The 17885-nt window shown below is 43.2% G+C and overlaps 1 protein-coding gene across 1 annotated transcript; it reads right to left on the bottom strand.

The window, feature by feature from the left end:
- Window positions 1–354: 354 nt before the first annotated feature.
- Window positions 355–1805, bottom strand: LOC133873264 (uncharacterized). The gene is made up of 3 exons (XM_062310990.1): window positions 1707–1805; window positions 1352–1551; window positions 355–1210 (listed from the first exon to the last, which is right to left on the bottom strand). The coding sequence occupies exons 1-3, from the start codon at window positions 1803–1805 to the stop codon at window positions 355–357; spliced, it is 1155 nt and encodes a 384-aa protein (XP_062166974.1).
- Between the last annotated feature and the right edge of the window lie 16080 nt (window positions 1806–17885).

Raw genomic sequence — 17885 nt, 5'->3', positions numbered from 1 at the left:
AGTAACAAAGGCATATGGGATGCCGAATCGACATATGACCGAGCTCCAAAGAAACTTTATCACGTTGTCGGTGGTGATGGTGGCAAATGCCTCGGCCTCGGCCCATTTGGTGAAGTAGTCTACCGCAACAAGAAGGAACCTCCGCTTTCCCTTTCCCGGTGGCATGGGTCCAACTATGTTGACCCCCTATTTTGCGAATGGCCAGGGCGAGGTGATCGGGCTGAGTTTTTCAAGGGGTTTCTTCATCACTCGAGTGAACCTCTGACACTTGTCGCATTATCGAACCAACTTGATAGAGTCCTTGTTCATTGTTGGCCAGTAGTACCCGGCTCTCATTGCTTTGTGTACTAACATTCAAGAGCCTGAATGGTTCCCGCAGACCCCCTCGTGTATTTCTTTTAGCACATATTCTGCCTCAGAGTTCGTGAGACACTTGAGAAGTGGTTCGGTATATCCTCTTTGGTAAAGTAATCCTCCGATAAGCATGTACCGAGCTGAGTGCATTTTCACCTTACGAGACAGCAGCTTGTCCTCGGGTAAAGATCCACTGCGGAGGTACCGAACAACATCAGTGGCCCATTCGGGATCGTCTGATCTTTCTTCGACCTCCACCATATCAAGCTTCGGGAGGATTGAAGGTTCGGTCTGTATTACCACCTCCCGTGTAGATGTTTTGATGACGGGCCCGGTTCCAGAGCCCATTTTGGAGAAAGCATAAGCCTGGACATTTTCCTCCCGAGGAACTTTTGTCATGACGGTTCTGTCAAAGTTAGACTGATATTCACGTACCTTGTCGAGATATTGAATCATTTTTTCTCCTTGGGCCTCTACAAGTCCCTGCACATGGCTTACTACCACCTGAGAATCGCTTCTGACTTCTACGTTCTTTGCTCCCATCTCCCAGGCTATGGAAAGCCCGGCCAACACGGCCTCATACTCCGCTTCATTGTTGGTGGTCACAAAATCTAGCTTGATTGTGTACCGAAAACTTTCTCCATCTGGGCTTGCCAGAGTGACACCGACTCCACTCTTCCGGTTAGCTGAGGAACCGTCTACATATGCTACCCAAGTCTTCTTCTTGGGCAGTTCTTCGCTCTCGGGTGTATTACTGAATTCCAGGAGGAAGTCAGCTAGGACCTGACCCTTGATAGAAGTTCGAGGATGGAATTCTATGTCGAATTGCCCCAGCTCTACCGACCAGTTCACCAATCTGCCAGAAAGGTCTGGTTTTTGTAATATCTTCTTCAGCGGATACTCGGTCAATACCCGTATGGCATGCGCTTAAAAATATGGCCTTAGTCTTCGTGCCGAGATGATTAAGGCGAAGGCCAACTTTTCGATCCGAGGGTACCTCTCTTTGGCTCCATGGAGTGCTTTGCTGGTAAAATAAACTGGTTGTTGGATACCTGAGTCTTCTCGGACCAATGCTGAGCTGACTACCGAGGGAGATACTTCTAGGTAGAGATATAGTATTCCCCTTCGCCGGGGGGGCTCAAGAGTGGCGGATTGGTCAGATATTCTTTTAGCTTCCCGAAGGCTTCCTCGCACTTGCTACTCCATTCAAAGGTTTTTCTCAAGATCTTGAAAAATGGGAGACATTTGTTTGTGGATCGGGAGATGAACTGGTTTAAGGCTGCTATTCTCCCGGTTAGCTACTACAATTGCTTGGTGGTCTGGGGAGATTGCATTCCGAGGACAGTACTCACCTTCTCGGGATTCGCCTCGATTCCTCTTTGTGAGACCATAAATCCCAAGAACTTCTCGGAGGAAACGCCGAAAGCGCATTTGGTCGGATTGAGCTTCATTTTGTGAGTCCTCAGCGTCTCAAAAGTTTCTCTCAGATCTGCTATATGGCCGGCAGCTTGGTTGCTCTTGACAAGCATGTCATCAACATAAACTTCTACATTTCATCCGATCTGATCTCGGAACATTCTGTTGACCAGCCTCTGGTATGTGGCCCCCGCATTTTTCAGACCGAATGGCATCATCTTATAGCAATATATGCCTCGGTCGGTAATGAAGGATGTTTTTTCTTGGTCAATTTCATCCATGTGTATCTAATTGTAGCTGGAGAATGCGTCCATGAACGTGAGGAGTTCATGCCCAGCTGTCAAATCTACCAGCAGATCGACCCGTGGCAACGGGAAGCTATCCTTAGGACATGCTCTGTTGAGGTCAGTGAAATCGACGCACATTCTCCACTTCCCAGTGGATTTCTTGACTAAAACCACATTGGCTAGCCACTCGGGATAATCCACTTCTTGGATAAACCCGGCCTCTAGGAGCTTCTGCACCTCCTCGGCTACGGCCTGATTCCTCTCCGGAGCAAAAGTTCACCTTCGTTGCCTGATTGGTCGATGGCTCGGATTGACCATTAGCTTGTGGACTATCACGGAGGGAGGTATCCCTGGCACATCATCGTGGCTCCATGCAAAGACATCTTCATTTTGCCTCAGGAATGCTACCAAGGCTTCTTTCATTCCAGGGGTAAGTTGCGAGCCTATCCGGATCTTTTTCTTCGGGTCACCAAGCTCGAAGTCTTCCAACTCCTCCACCGGCTCCCCCAACTGTGATTGCTATTTTTCATCTTTTTTGGTCCGCTCTCCGAGACCCATAGCTTCAGGGAGTTTTTTCAAGCTCGTGTTGTAGCATTCCCGCCCCATTCGTTGATTCCCTTTTTCAACGCCGACCCCTTCCTCGGTGGGGAATTTCATGCTCAGGTGGGGGGTTGAGGTGACAACTTTGAGCTCATTGAGAGCCGTTCTTCCGAGGATGGCGCTGTAAGCCGAAGGTCAATCTATTATTAGGAACTTGACCATTATTGTCCTTTGCCTCGGGTATACCCCTGCCATTACCAGGAGCTCTATCAACCCGAGAGGGAGCACCTGTTCTCCCGTGAATCCCACTAGTGAGTGTCTAGCCGGAACCATTTTTCTTCGGTCTATTTTCATGAGCTCAAAGGCTGACCTATAAAGGATGTCAGTCGAGCTCCCAATGTCAATAAGGATGCGGTGTGGTTGGCAATGGCTAAGCTCAAAACCAAAGCATCGGTATGTGGAAGGGATACCCCCGCATAATTATCGTCGGAGAACCCGATTACCTGATTCTCACGTTTCTGGGATTTTGGAGACTTCTCTACCAAGTATACTTCGAAGTCCTTCATCTGCCTTGCATATGCCTTTCGAGCCGAGCTGGCCTCTCCTCCTCTTCTGAAACCCCCAGAAATTGTGTGTATCTCCAGAAGGTTCCCCTGTGGTGCTGGTCGGGCTCGGCTCCTGCTTCTTTCTCGGACAACCCGATGATCTGGCCTACGCTATGGCTCCCTGGCCCTTTCCCGATCTCTTTCTTGGTCATTCCGAGGATTGTTTTGATTCGGATGGAACCGATTGTGATCTTCCTGGGGTCGGTTACCGTGCTCCGGGTTTGGTAGAATCCTTTGATTTGCAAGGAATCGAACAAGCTTCCCATTCTCTATAAAGCGTTCTATCAAGATTCTCAGGGTGATGCAAGCTTCGGTGCGGTGCCCGGTGGTATCGTGGAAAGCATAGTACTGATCGGCATATGGTGAATTTGGATTCACAAGTACTGGCCTGGGTTTCCGGTACATGGGATCCCATTTTATCTCCATAAGGACATCCATGATGGGAGCGTTGAGGGGTGTCCAATTGTGGTCTCGGAGCAATTCCTGGTTTTGCTTTGGTTTTGCCTCTTCTCCTTCCAGGACTCGTCTACGTTCTTCTTTCCGAGGATCCTTTTTCTTCTTCTGACACTCGGAATTGGAAGGGTGAGTCTGCTCGGATCCCAGTAGTGCCCAGAGCGTTTACTCCTGGTTGATGTACTTCTCGGCCTTATTCATGAAGCCGTCTAGGTTCTGTGGAGGCTTTCGGGCTATGTCAGCCATGAGGGTGCCATCTTTTCGGATTCCCTGGAATAGGGCTCCGTATATGAAGTCTTCGATTACTGCCTCAGCCTCGAGTCGCGCCTGGTTGAATCTCATGAAAAAATCTTTTAAAGACTCCTCGGGTCCCTGATGCAGTGACATCAAGGACCCAGATGGCTTTCTCCTGACCCTCCCAGCCATGAACTGCGTGAGGAACATCCTTCTGAGGTCGTCGAAGTGACGGATGGAGTTTGGTGGAAGTTTCCTAAACCAGTTGCGGGCGTTACCCGATAGGGTAAGTGGAAAGGCTCGGCATGCTACCATCTTGGGCGTCCGGTGGAGGTCCATGTGAGCACGGAAATTATCCAGGTGTTCCACAGGATCTTCAAGGCCTGTAAAGAACTGAATTTCCAGGATTTTAAACTTCTCAGGAAGACAAATGTTGGCCACATCCTCGGTAAATGGAGAGGTAGTCTTTTGCAAAAGATTTTCGACCAGGGAAGCCTTTCCCTTATCATTCCGTTGGATAGCAGCGGTCAGAACATTGCATCTCTGTTCTAACCAGGCGATCATGCCTTGCACCGCCCTTTCGGCCTCGGTTTGAGGAGGGGGAACGTGCGCGGGGATTTCTTCCTCTTGGTCGTTTCTTTCTCCGGACCCCTCAACTCGGCTGCCTCCGTGTCTTTCCTCCTCCCTTCGCTTTCCAATGTGGCTATTGCGGACTTCTTGGTTTTCTGGATCTATGACTGTCCAGTGGAGTTCCGGAACCTGAGCCTGAAGAATGGCATTCATAGTAGCCAAATCCTTGATACTTTTGGCCATCTGCTCTATCCTCTCGTTCAGCCGAGTGATTTGAGGATCGTTTGAGTTTCCTTCCTCTCGGGCATTTCGAGCATCCCGAGACACTCTGTTCGCTTCTGATCTAGTGTTCACCATAGCGGATTTTTGTAGAGAAACGTCACAAGTCGTTCCCACAGGCGGCGCCAAACTGTTGAGACAGTTTCCGGTAGGTGACGTGTAGATCAGTGATTTGTCAGAGTTCTCCCTCTTTTTTCTTCGATCTGCAAACAAGAACAAACACTGCGTCGGGGGGGGGGGGGGGGGGGTGCCGATAACCCCACTCCGATGCTTAAGTAAGTGTATTGTTCTTAGAGAAAATGCGCAGAGTACAGTTATATAGATTAATCAGCGTACCTTAATGAATGAGGGGACCTTGGTATTTATAGAGACTAAAGAGCAGTTGAGATTATTCCTATATATGCAGGAATCGGTAGTTGATGAAGACGTGGCCTCAGGCGCACGGATATTCTGGGTTCCACGACCGCTAATCTCGGGCGTTCGATCTTAAACGAGCGGCATGACATTGGTGAAGCTTCGGGCGCACGATCTAGTCTGATGTCGTGCGTCGTGTCCCTTAAATCCCGGGTACTCCCGAGATAAACGCGGATGTTAGCACCGATTGGTATCCGGGTCGGATAAGGCGGGTCGGGTGAACAGGTTAGGCCCTGATGATGTTGGCGGGCCTGGATGGATGAAATTCTTGAACCACTCAGGCCCGGTCGGGCGGGCTTCTTGTGCTCGGGCTGGGCCTGACTACCGAGGAGTACAATACTTTTCCCCAACAAAACTAAACATCATCCACCATAACAAATCCTAATAAATTAAATTCTTAAACAGATCTTGATAAACAAATGAAACATCATTCACAATAACCCATTAGTGATAAAAAAAAATAAATAAATAAATAAATAAAAATTATTCATCATAGATCTTTGATAAACTAAAACATTTGTTATTCCCACAAAATTCTTCCTTTAGTTTTGTTGGAGAAATAATTAACACCAAAGACATGTGGGCCTAAGGTAGTATCGGGGGCTGAGCCCATCAGGTTGGCCCGGCTAGATCAGACCTAAGTACAAAACCAGTCGTTATCTTCAAAAAGACGGATATTCAAAATATATCAAGATAGACTTCTATATCCCATCAAATATGGGATAAGGTACCTAATAGAATGACATTAGCTAAAGAGAGTGTCATATCCAGTTTGGACTCTACTACCCAATTTGAATTCTATGAAGATAAGACTCAAAACTATGTGATCTAGGACTCAGACTCCTAATCAGATTATGCTCCAAGTATTTTAGCAGTTTTATAACTGTGAGCCTATAAATAAGACTACTACGACAGGTATTAAAAGACAGATTCTTTGAACTATTGAGATTACTGATATTCTCCAGAAAATAAGTTTGAACTGACTTAGGCATCGGAGTGGGGGTCCGGTCAGCACCCCCGACGAGCCGTTTGTTATTTTGCAGATTACGAGGAGAACGAACATCGAGGAAGGCAACGAATAACAAGGCAACACGTCACCGTACTGGAAACTGTACCAACAGTTTGGCGCCGTCTGTGGGAAGCGACGAATCGTTTCTTGCAAAAAAAAAAAAATCCGCAACGGTGACTACGCGATAAATCATGGTTGAAACTGGTCTGTGGTTTCTTCCTTCAAAGATCATCGCTAGACCAAGACAGATCTATATAGATCTACAATCGTACATAGTAGATCACGTTCAACTATGACGTATCAGTATTCAATTGGCATCGAATCAGTGCTCGCCTTCGTCAGAAAAACAAGATAAGTCCATACTTTTCTTTTCATTTCGATTTGTTAAATTGCGGAAAGAAATTCATAGTGTGGATGACTATCTGTGCTATTATGAAATCCAATGATAAGAAATTTTGGAGTATTAGATCTGAAACTCTCTTTAGACAAAGATCAATAATTATTGTGCCCTTGTACGTTTACAAGTGCTTCGTTAAAAAACATGAAGCCTTTCAACTATACTATGAGTTTTGGTTGGAATGGTGCTTCTCTTCTAATACTTGTTGATTTTTGATATTTTTTATTGGCACTACAAGACAGATAATTGGGTTTATAAAAGAAGAAAAAGATTATTGTGATGATAGATCGGAATTTAATCACACCAAATCGGTGTTGAGAATATACTAGATCTACGCACAGATATATCGAATTTACACAGGTGTACAGTTGTAAATTCGTATGACTTGCTTGATGATGGGTTTGATTTGTTTCTGAAAAACAAGTTAGAAAAAGTGGCTACATCAACAAGAAGATATTCGGGCCCCTTCTTTCTGGACTGTAAAGTCCAGACCCAACTCAAATGGACCAGCAACCTGACAGCATTTTGGAACCGAGCTCTAGCTGTGACCCGTCGAAGCCTGAACCAGATCTGGAACCGGGCACCATAGACAAAATTTGATCCGACCCGTCCAACTCAGTTCTTGATGATGTTCGCAGGGAGGCTGAGAATTGCGGTTGTAGGCATCGATCTAGTGCCCAGAATCCAACTAGTTAAAGGTCCCAGTCATAAACCGGAGACCCAGAACCCCCTAACCAGCGATGGGTTCATGAAGTGGGACGGGAACGGCTTTGCTAGATATACCTGCAGGTTCACCGAGACACCGGCGCGTGTATCGCCTCAAATGATTTCCGAGTTTCCCGTCACTGGAACTCTCAGAAGTGCTGGGTCCGATCCCGGGTATCCGACCCAAGCTAGAAGTCATAGTGACCCGGTGAAGAAGAAGAGCAATCTTTAGGATTTATGATAGTTAGAGGAGTTGTTGATTTAAAACGTTAATTTTTGGCAAAATCATCACCAAACTCAGATTATGAAAAAGTGTTACCCTGGTTTGAACCAATCCGACAGGCCTCGAACTCTATTTTCAGAATCCCCAGGGCAAGCAGGGAAGACCCTCCCCGGAAGCAACCAATGCTCGAAGATACCCACTAGTCGTGGGCCACGACGCTCTAGTTCATCGGGCATTGTCGGCAAATGAGCCCACGGAACTGTCGTGTTCTTCGGATCCTAGATCCGCTTCTCTCGAATCCATCAACTGAGCTGGGTTGAGAACACGCACACCAAAGCTAGAGGATGAAGGGCATGCCACCGCGAAGGTCCAGCGCCGGTGACCCGATTCACAGGATGTTAAAATGCAAATCCCTGGGCCCTGTTTTTCGTAGCTTAGAAACCGTGAACTTTCGAGGCTCCCGGAGTTCCGAGGCAACGACGAAGTAGAGATTCGAGCCTTTGTGATGGAGGGCCATCGTTAGATATGGTTTCCTCCCTGTCAGTTTCAATTAGAGTTTCGGAGCTCGGCAGTACAATCATCTGCTGTGGCTGTTGAGCAAAGCACACAGGGAAGAAGACGCTTCGGGTTTTGCCTAGTGAGACGTCGGAGCCCTGAGCAGAGAGGCTGTCTTTTTCAAAACCTGGACCACCGAGGTGCCACCGAAACTCCATTCCACCCAGAACCCACCGAGAATCTGTAAACAAGAAAAACAAACCGACTGGTATGTCCAACCCAGTCCGGCTATGGTTTTTTCCCTGATGAACGGAGAACCCCTCGGCCAGTCGGCTCTTCCCCTTCTGCCGCCACAGAACATCACGATCTGGCCTTGCTGCCGGTGGTGCCGAGTCAGTTGGTGGAGGATCTGCCATCACACCGAATCAATGCTGGCCTTCACGGGCTAAGCGATGTACAGCCCCAATCTTCAATTTTCTGGCCGATGGTGATTGATGGTAGGAGATCAAGCTCATCTCCAGATGATTCAAGTAGACAACCGGGCTTTGATCGCAACTCGCCAGAATCTGAAGCCAGATCCAGAACCACCAGCGCCAGAGAAGGGATCAGAGCACCTCACCGCACGGTTTTACGGAGCTCGTGGCGACACTAGATTTCTGCCAGGCCTTTCTAAGCTACTGAGCCGTGGCTGTCAAGGATAAACATATCACAGCCAGGCCTTTCTTAGCTACCAAGCCGTGTTTTTGACCCCCGAGGCGGCGGCGACTCTCCACTCCACTCAGAATCCACCGAGTCAAGAAGGCCTTCAGATCGGCCATGGCTAGAACTTCCAGGAGTGTTGGGCTCGGACCTGGGTCTTAGGCCCGAGCCAGACGTCGGAGAAACCCTTCAGGCCTATATGATGGGCAATATTGCAGCGCTCCTCGACACCACAACCCAAAGACCAGCAATTGTCTGAATAGAAGGAACTAGGAAGAATTATGATAGAACTGTTGTTGACGAGGTCAATTTAGATAATGATGTAGGAGAAAGGATATTTTAGGTCGAGCAGGCTTGGTTTGGAAAGCCCAAACAGGTCGGCCCAAAAAGAAAGAAAACAACTGATTGAATCTGTTGCCGACGGGGTGATACCGAGAATCTGTAAATAAGAAAAGTTATGGGGAGATCTTCAGGAAGAGTTAGGCATCGGGCTTGGGCATGCATTACGGTTGTAAGAATAAAGGCAATCATGTAGAGGTTTTAATTGGGCAGAAAGACCTTAGAGACCGAGTTCTAAAAAAAAAAAAAAAAAGTCCGAGGTGTTTAATCCCGAGGTGGTCACCCTCCAAAAAGTTAGATTCGAGGTGATATACCGAGGGAAAAGTTAGATCCGAGATGTTTTACCGAGGTGAAAAGTTAGATCCAAGGTGATTTATTGAGGCGGAAAGTTAGATCCGAGGTGTTTTACCGAGGCGAAAAGTTAGATTCGAGGTGATATACTGAGGGAAAAGTTATATCCGAGGTGTTTTACCGAGGCGAAAAGTTAGATCCGAGGTGATATGCCGAGAAGAAAGTATAATCCGAGAAGTTAGATCCGAGGTGTTTTACCGAGGCGAAAAGTTAGATCCAAGGTGATATGCCGAGAAGAAAGTATAATCCGAGAAGTTTGATCCGAGGGTATTCTACCGAGGCGAAAAGTATGTACCGAGATGACACATACCGAGAGTATTATTCCGAGGGTACTATCCCGAGGAGACTATGCCCGAGCTTCTAGTTCCAAATAGCACACTTTGAGGACCCCTCCAAATTTGCCGTCCTCCGAAGTGCACAGTCACATGCCGAGGGACCAATCCGAAACGGAGGTCCAGCTTGAGGAACTCTCCCAAAGAGCCCCATATCGAGTGGCGTGCAAGATAAGGAACTCCAAGTAAGACGGTTCATCTTCATCGAATTCACCAGATAAGTTCATACTCTTCTTTTACAAACATGATTCATGGATAAATGTTGGTTTTTACCAACCAGGAAAAAATATATATATATGCATGCACTTGTACGCTTTGCCGAAATGTATATATATTTTGATGAAATAGACTCATGTGTTGAGGCTTCACTCCTGTCGTGAGTGAAAGGATCACAAAATCATCCGGACGGATGAAAAGAATATATGGTGCTACTGTGCATTCTGCTATTTTGTTCTAATATATGCAGTGCTTCGTTAACCCTTTTTGCAGAAAAGATACGGGGAGACAACCCCTACAACAAATTAAACAAGGAAAGTCTCTCGGTCAGTCCAACACTGAGAGCCAGGGAGACAACCTTGCAGAGAAAACAAGGAAAAGCCTCTCGGTTAGTCCAACACCGAGAGCAGGAAAAGCCTCTCGGTTAGTCCAACACCGAGAGCAGGAAAAGCCTCTCGGTTAGTCCAACACTGAGAGCAGGAAAAGCCTCTCGGTTAGTCCAACACCGAGAGCAGGAAAAGCCTCTCGGTTAGTCCAACACTGAGAGCAGGAAAAGCCTCTCGGTTAGTCCAACACCGAGAACAGGAAAAGCCTCTCGGTTAGTCCAACACCAAGAGCAGGAAAAGCCTCTCGGTCAGTCCAACACAGAGAGCAAAAAAAGGAAAAGCCTCTCGGTTAGTCCAACACCGAGAGCAGGAAAAGCCTCTCGGTTAGTCCAACACCTAGAGCAGGAAAAGCCTTTCGGTTAGTCCAACACCGAGAGCAGGAAAAGCCTCTCGGTTAGTCCAACACTGAGAGCAGGAAAAGCCTCTCGGTTAGTCCAACACCGAGAGCAGGAAAAGCCTCTCGGTTAGTCCAACACCAAGAGCAGGAAAAGCCTCTCGGTCAGTCCAACACCGAGAGCAGAAAAAGGAAAAGCCTCTCGGTTAGTCCAACACCAAGAGCAGGAAAAGCCTCTCGGTTAGTCCAACACCGAGAGCAGGAAAAGCCTTTCGGTTAGTCCAACACCGAGAGCAGGAAAAGCCTCTCGGTTAGTCCAACACCGAGAGCAGGAAAAGCCTCTCGGTCAGTCCAACACCAAGAGCAGAAAAAGGAAAAGCCTCTCGGTTAGTCCAACACCGAGAGCAGGAAAAGCCTCTTGGTTAGTCCAACACCGAGAGCAGGAAAAGCCTCTCGGTTAGTCCAACTCCGAGAGCAGGAAAAGCCTCTCGGTCTATCCAACACCGAGAGCAAGAAAAACCTAACGGTTAGTCCAACAAAGGATACAACAGCAGGATTGCAGGTTTTCGGAAGGACAAGAACATCCAAGATAGAATCGGCCCGAGTCCTTTCCTCGGACGACCCGAAATGGTTATGGAAAGGACACCAAGACAAGAAAACCTCTTAGTTGGAGGTCTCCAGATGTTAAAAGATTGGAGCATTCAGAGATAAAGAAATTAAAAGGTAAAGATTTCAAGTTATGATTTCATTTCAGTAATATATAAAGTCTTTTACATGTTACAAAGATTTCCGAAAAGAAAGGTAAAGCTCAGCGACCTGACTACCCACCTCGAACGACTTAACCTGCGGTCGCAGACTAAAGTTATGGGGGGTAGCTCATTAAGGTAAACAGGAAGGTAAAACTTCAGAATGATAAAGATTCAGGGAGAAAAAGCTCCAGTATGACAGAGCTTCAGGAAAGATTCAGGATGATAGAACTTAAGGAAAGATTCAGAAATATAAAGCATAAAAAAGATAAAGCTTCAGAAAGAGTTTCAGTAAAGATTCAGGAAGACAAGGCTTCAGGATGATAAAGCTTCAGGAAAACAAACAGAAAGGTAAAGGTTTAGAAAGACAGATCTTCAGGAAGGAAAAGGTTCATGGAGATAAAGTTTCAGAACGACAAAGCTTTAGGACGACAAAGCTTTAGGATGACAAAGCTGCAGAATGATAAAGTTTTAGGAAGGAAAAGCTTCAGGAAGGTATGAGGATAAAACCTCTTTAAAAAATCATCAAGTAAGACTCAACACTTTGATGCAAATAGTTTTTTTTTTTTATTCTCCTCTGTAAATTTTTCAACAAACCGATTGTTTGTTCGAGTTTTGGAGGTAACTCCAGTATAAAAAGTAAGATTCATAAGAAACCGAGATATGTCTCGGAAGAACTTTTTGAGTGAGAAACTTTAACTTTTTCCAGGTAAAGATGTTCAATTCAGTTTGAAAAATTATGATATTCTACGGCTAACAAGATAAGGAAAGTGAAAGTCAAAATGTCCAAGACTTCCATTCATTAACATTGAAATTTTGTTCATTACAAAAAAAATTTACATGAAAAAGAAAAGATACATTTGAAAAGGAAAGTTCAAGTATTTACAGGTTGAAGCCCTGAGACTCACTCCGAACTCCGAGATCTCTTTTACACCATCGTCCAGGATACCAAGAGGACTTGACTATCCGCCTCGAACGACTTAGCATGCTGTTGCGGACTAAAGCTATGGGGGGTAGCTCAACAAAGTTAAAGCTTCTACAAAGGGAAAATCACCGAAGCTACACTAAACTCTCAAATTAAGATCTCTCAGGAGCAACTCGAACAAAGATACGGGGACACAACCCCTATAACAAACCATACGGGGATATCACCTCTACAAAAAATAACCAAGTGAGACCAAGCTAGATGGTGTTCAGATTAGAAGATTCGGTATGCCAAGTACAAAACCTCGGGCCGGCAGAAGCCCCTAATCGTTATAAGTCTCGGACAACCAAAGCCTCAGCGCTAGTCTGGGCCTCCGAAGCCCCCAAGAGAGATTTTTGTGGAAGCGGTCTACGAAGCACTACCGATGAAGAAGCTTCGGGTATGTTAAGCCCTTTCTTCAACGGTTTACCATCTTTTGTCAGACAGAACCTTGATCTCAGGAAAGTTGTACGCAAAGTGTTCTCTCAGAGTGGCATTTCACCACAATCTTGGTGAAATCAACTACATCAGTCTGACCCATCTCCTACCGAGAGTAAGAGATCATTTTTACAACTTTGGCCCGACCGACAATATTATGAAGAGGCATTTATGAAGAAGATATCTATGAGAAGTTGCTATTAGTACTATGACAGATCACAAGTTGGATCCACGGCTTCGATCCTCACTTCGATGGAAGACCGAGCCCACCATCAGACTCTCCAAGGAGCGATTTCTCGGCTGGGTGTTTTGGGAAAGAAAACGCCCGATGACCCAAGGAAGTCAGAATCCTCGCCAGGCTGATGATTAGGCCGTGACCCGATCCAAGGAGGAGATAAACATTTAGCAACTACTTCAGGGAAATTAGGAATCAGTTATCCCTGGTAGAATTGGGATAGGACTTATGATCAGATCAAAAGTCTAAGAAGATATCAGATTAGAAGTCTAATAAAGGATCAGAGTCCAATTAGAACTCTGACAGCAGTTCTAGATCGACAAGGAGCAGGAATTCCAATACTTCCAGAGATTCGAGGCATTATTCGTCATAATTACTTTGAAAGAGGCGGCAATTGTCAGATATAGATTATGGAAGATTCAGATTCAGAAATTGAGGTATTTAATTCTCTTACATTCTAAATTCAAATAAGAGAATTATGGGGGTAACTGTTGGAGAAATAATTAACACCAAAGACATGTGGGCCTAAGGTAGTATCGGGGGCTGAGCCCATCAGGTTGGCCCGGCCAGATCAGACCTAAGTACAAGACCAGTCGTTATCTCCAAAAAGACGGATATTCAAAATATATCAAGATAGACTTCTATATCCCATCAAATATGGGATAAGGTACCTAATAGAATGACATTAGCTAAAGAGAGTGTCATATCCAGTTTGGACTCTACTACCCAATTTGAATTCTATGAAGATAAGACTCAAAACTATGTGATCTAGGACTCAGACTCCTAATCAGATTATGCTCCAAGTATTTTAGCAGTTTTATAACTGTGAGCCTATAAATAAGACTACTACGCCAGGTATTAAAAGACAGATTCTCTGAACTATTGAGATTACTGATATTCTCCAGAAAATAAGTTTGAACTGACTTAGGCATCGGAGTAGGGGTCCGGTCGGCACCCCCGACGAGCCGTTTGTTATTTTGCAGATTACGAGGAGAACGAACATCGAGGAAGGCAACGAATCACAAGGTAACACGTCACCGTACCGGAAACTGTACCAACAGGTTTCTTTGTCATTAGTTCTCCCAAAATAACATCATCAACACTATTGTTTGCCTGCATAGAAACATTCATCATGTGAATTTTAATTCTTTGTATTGCATGAATGATCGATAAAATATTATGTAAGTCTACTAAATTAGAACAATTGTAATCAAACATTTGACTGAAAAAGAACAAGAAATAAAGTCCTATTTCAGGAAAAGAACAAGAAAGTTGGTAGAAAGCAATTCATTTAATCCACCAGAAGATTAATCAGCAAAAAGCTTGAAAAAAAGAGCATGCTCATGACATATGTAAACAAGTCTACATTAACCTAATAGCTAATCATTAGAAATACTTGCTAATGGCAACTCACAAGATAAGGACACCGACAGATGCATGATAACTATTAACAAATGCAAAAGAAAATTAACCAACAACATTTGACCTCCACATCCTTTATTCAAAACAGTTCATACAGCCAAACTAGGGCATCATAACAAAACAATTTTCTACACTGCTTATAAGCTTAATTTGCACGTCAATTTTAGGAGTCCATTCTTGAAAAAATGTTATCTTGAAAGTAATTTGTAGTCCATAAAAACTAAAGATACCTTGAGTCTGAAAACAAAGAGCTAACTCATTGAAATAATAGTTAATCAAAAAACTTAAAGAACTAAAAAAATAAAATTAACCAAACGATTTTGTCAAAACTCATAACTTGGTCATGGACGAGCTTTTTTCTTTTAGTCAATTTGAAGCTTAGATAAGCTATGTTTACTTTGCTGTTTGAGAAGTCCATTCTTTTGTTATAATGTATATATTTTTTTTTTTTTGGCTAGTCATTTTCTAAAGTCCACCAAATGAGTAATAAAGCAGCAACATAATAAATCTATAGTAATCCTTCTACATTCACTCTATTCCCGTTAATTCAGAAGATGGCAATTAGATCCCAACAAATTGATAGTATTCTTACTATAAGAAACACCAAGAACATAAGCTATGACTATAGAAGTGGACAATAACTTGGCTTTAAGTAGTATGGGAAATTGCTCACACATCTCCTCAAAGAAATACATCATTTAACGATATAGATAAAGAGAAACGTCTCAATAATCTACATATACAGATATGAAAAATGAGTCAAGCATCCAACGTCATACACACAATAGAATTAGTCAATCTAATATTAAGACACTAAGTACACAAAGACACTTTTTAGTAAATATACCAAAACATTACCCAAGTAGAATTTATATTGATACATCTCAGTTCTTATAAAATGTAAGAAGCGTAATATGCATGCTACGTTTGAAAATTGCCCAAGTCTGCATTAAATCAATAAGTTAACAATGAAAAACAAGAACCTTTTCATCATATGCCTCTACTAATTCATGTTAAACATTGGGGATTTAAAGTTTATACCTAATCATCTTCTTCCTCAATATCCACTTCATCATTATCACGATATGCATTGGTGACACATTCAAGGAGAATAGGTCTATAATTAGAGTTAAAGTTCGACTAGCTGACCATTTGCATACACCAAATATTTTGATCATAGTATGAAAAAAGGTATTCATTATATATGCTAAAGACAATGTTGTGTATTTACCGATGAGTGCAAATCCTCAAACGCAGCTTTAAAAGCCTCAAAGTCCTTGACAAACTTGGTCTTGTCAACATATTGTGGAAAGTTATATGGGACTTGTGGCCTGGAAGAGGACGTGGCCACCGAGCCAGATGCACACCTAACGCCCATTCCACGTATGCGTCCAAGCCATTCTTTGCCAAATACTTGTCCATATGCATCATTTGGATCCCAAAAAATACAACCCTATGTGGGCGTTCGTGTCTATGGAGGTGAATGTGACATAAGCTCCTTGATTCGTGCCTATAACAATATAAACGGATTAGCAAATAAACAGTTTGTCTTGTAACCTCCTTCTATGACACCAATTAAAAATAAAAATAAAAAACACTCAAAAAACAACAAAAAATAAGGAGCAATTATATTAACAAAATAAATCAAACATACACACAATTTTCTCCCCCGCCTCTGTTGTCACAAGAGTGCCGTCCTTGTGTGTGTGAGTTTCGATAAATAAAGAGCTTCTATCGGGGCCTTTCCCTGATCTCAACTTCTACATATTGTGAATTTAAAAACATATATACAAAACAAATTATGTTAAAAGCCATCTAATCCATGACCCACTAAATATTTCTTTCAATGGCGTACCTCCTCAAAATAAACCCAAGCTAAGCCCTTCGACCCGGATGTGTGGAGTATGGTTTGCATGGCCCGACATTCCTTATTTTTAAGGACCTTCCTCTACATATTTTCAATAAAATAACGAGATAAATAAGCGTAACAAATGTTGATATAGTAACAAAGACACATTGTTACCTGCACTTTGGGATCACACCAATATCGAGGGTTGTTAATGTATTGTGGATCAGTCGTGGCAATTACATGTTCTGCAGACTCACCTGGCTGGATGTTCAATGAATTCTTAAGTTCATATTTATACTCCCTCCTTCTTTTTGACACCATTCCTATACTTGGGATCGAACCTAGGCATTTTGATCTAACTCTTGTCCATCACTTAACTACATTAGAAATTAAAAAATAAAAATAAAAAATAAAAAGTATGAATTTTCAATAATGATTAAATATAGATGTATAATTAGAACAAAGGGATGTATAGTTTCATACATTTGGTTACCAATTGTAAAGGAAAATGCCATTGTGTTAACTTAGCACAATGACATTTTCCTTTGCAACTGGTAACCAAATGTATGAAACTAGACATCCCTTTGTTCTAATTATACATATATATTTAATCATTATTGAAAATTCATTTTTTTTTTTTTAATTTCTAATGTAGTTAAGTGATGGACAAGAGTTGGATCAAAATGCCTAGGTTCAATCCCAAGTATAGGAATGGTGTCAAAAAGAATGAGGGAGTATAAATATGAACTTAAGAATTCATTGAACATCTAGCCAGGTGAGTTTGCAGAACATGTTATTGCCACAACTGATCCGCAATACATCAGCAATCATGTGGATTTTTAAGTAGAACTTCAACATTGGTGTGATCCCAAAGTGCAGGTAACAATGTGTCTTTATTACTATATCAACATTTGTTACACTTATTTATCTCATTATTTTATTGAAAATATGTAGAGAAAGGCCCTTAAAAATAAGGAACATCGGGCCATGCAAACCATACTCCACACATCCGGGTCGAAGAGCTTAGCTCGGGTTTATTTTGAGGAGGTACACATTAAAAGAGATATTTAGTGGGTCATGGATTAAATGGCTTTTAACATAATTTATTTTGTATGTATGTTTTTAAATTCATAATATGTAGAAGTTGAGAGCAGGGAAAGGCTTCGATAGAAGCTCTTTATTTATCAAAACTCACACACACAAGGATGGCGCTCTTGTGACAATAGAGGTGGGGGAGAAAATTGTATGTGTGTTTGATTTATTTTGTTAATATAATTGCTTGTTTTTATTTTTTATTTTTTCTTTTTTTCTTTTTTGTTGTTTTTTGAGTGTTTTTTTTTTTTTAATTGGTGTCATAGAAGGAGGTTGCAAGACAAACAGATTATTTGCTAATACATTTATATTGTTACAGGCACAAATCAAGGAGCTTATATCACAATCACCTCCATCAACGTGAACGCCCACAGAAGGTTGTATTTTTGGGTGGCCTGGACACATATGTGTAGTGTTAGGTGTGCATCTGGCTCGGTGGCCACGTCCTCTTCCGCGTCACAAGTCCCATATAACTTTCCACAATATGTTGACATGACCAAG

The sequence above is a fragment of the Alnus glutinosa genome, chromosome 7, assembly GCF_958979055.1.
Source record: "Alnus glutinosa chromosome 7, dhAlnGlut1.1, whole genome shotgun sequence".
Lineage (NCBI taxonomy): Eukaryota > Viridiplantae > Streptophyta > Magnoliopsida > Fagales > Betulaceae > Alnus > Alnus glutinosa.
This window is presented reverse-complemented; position numbering and strand designations above follow the sequence as displayed.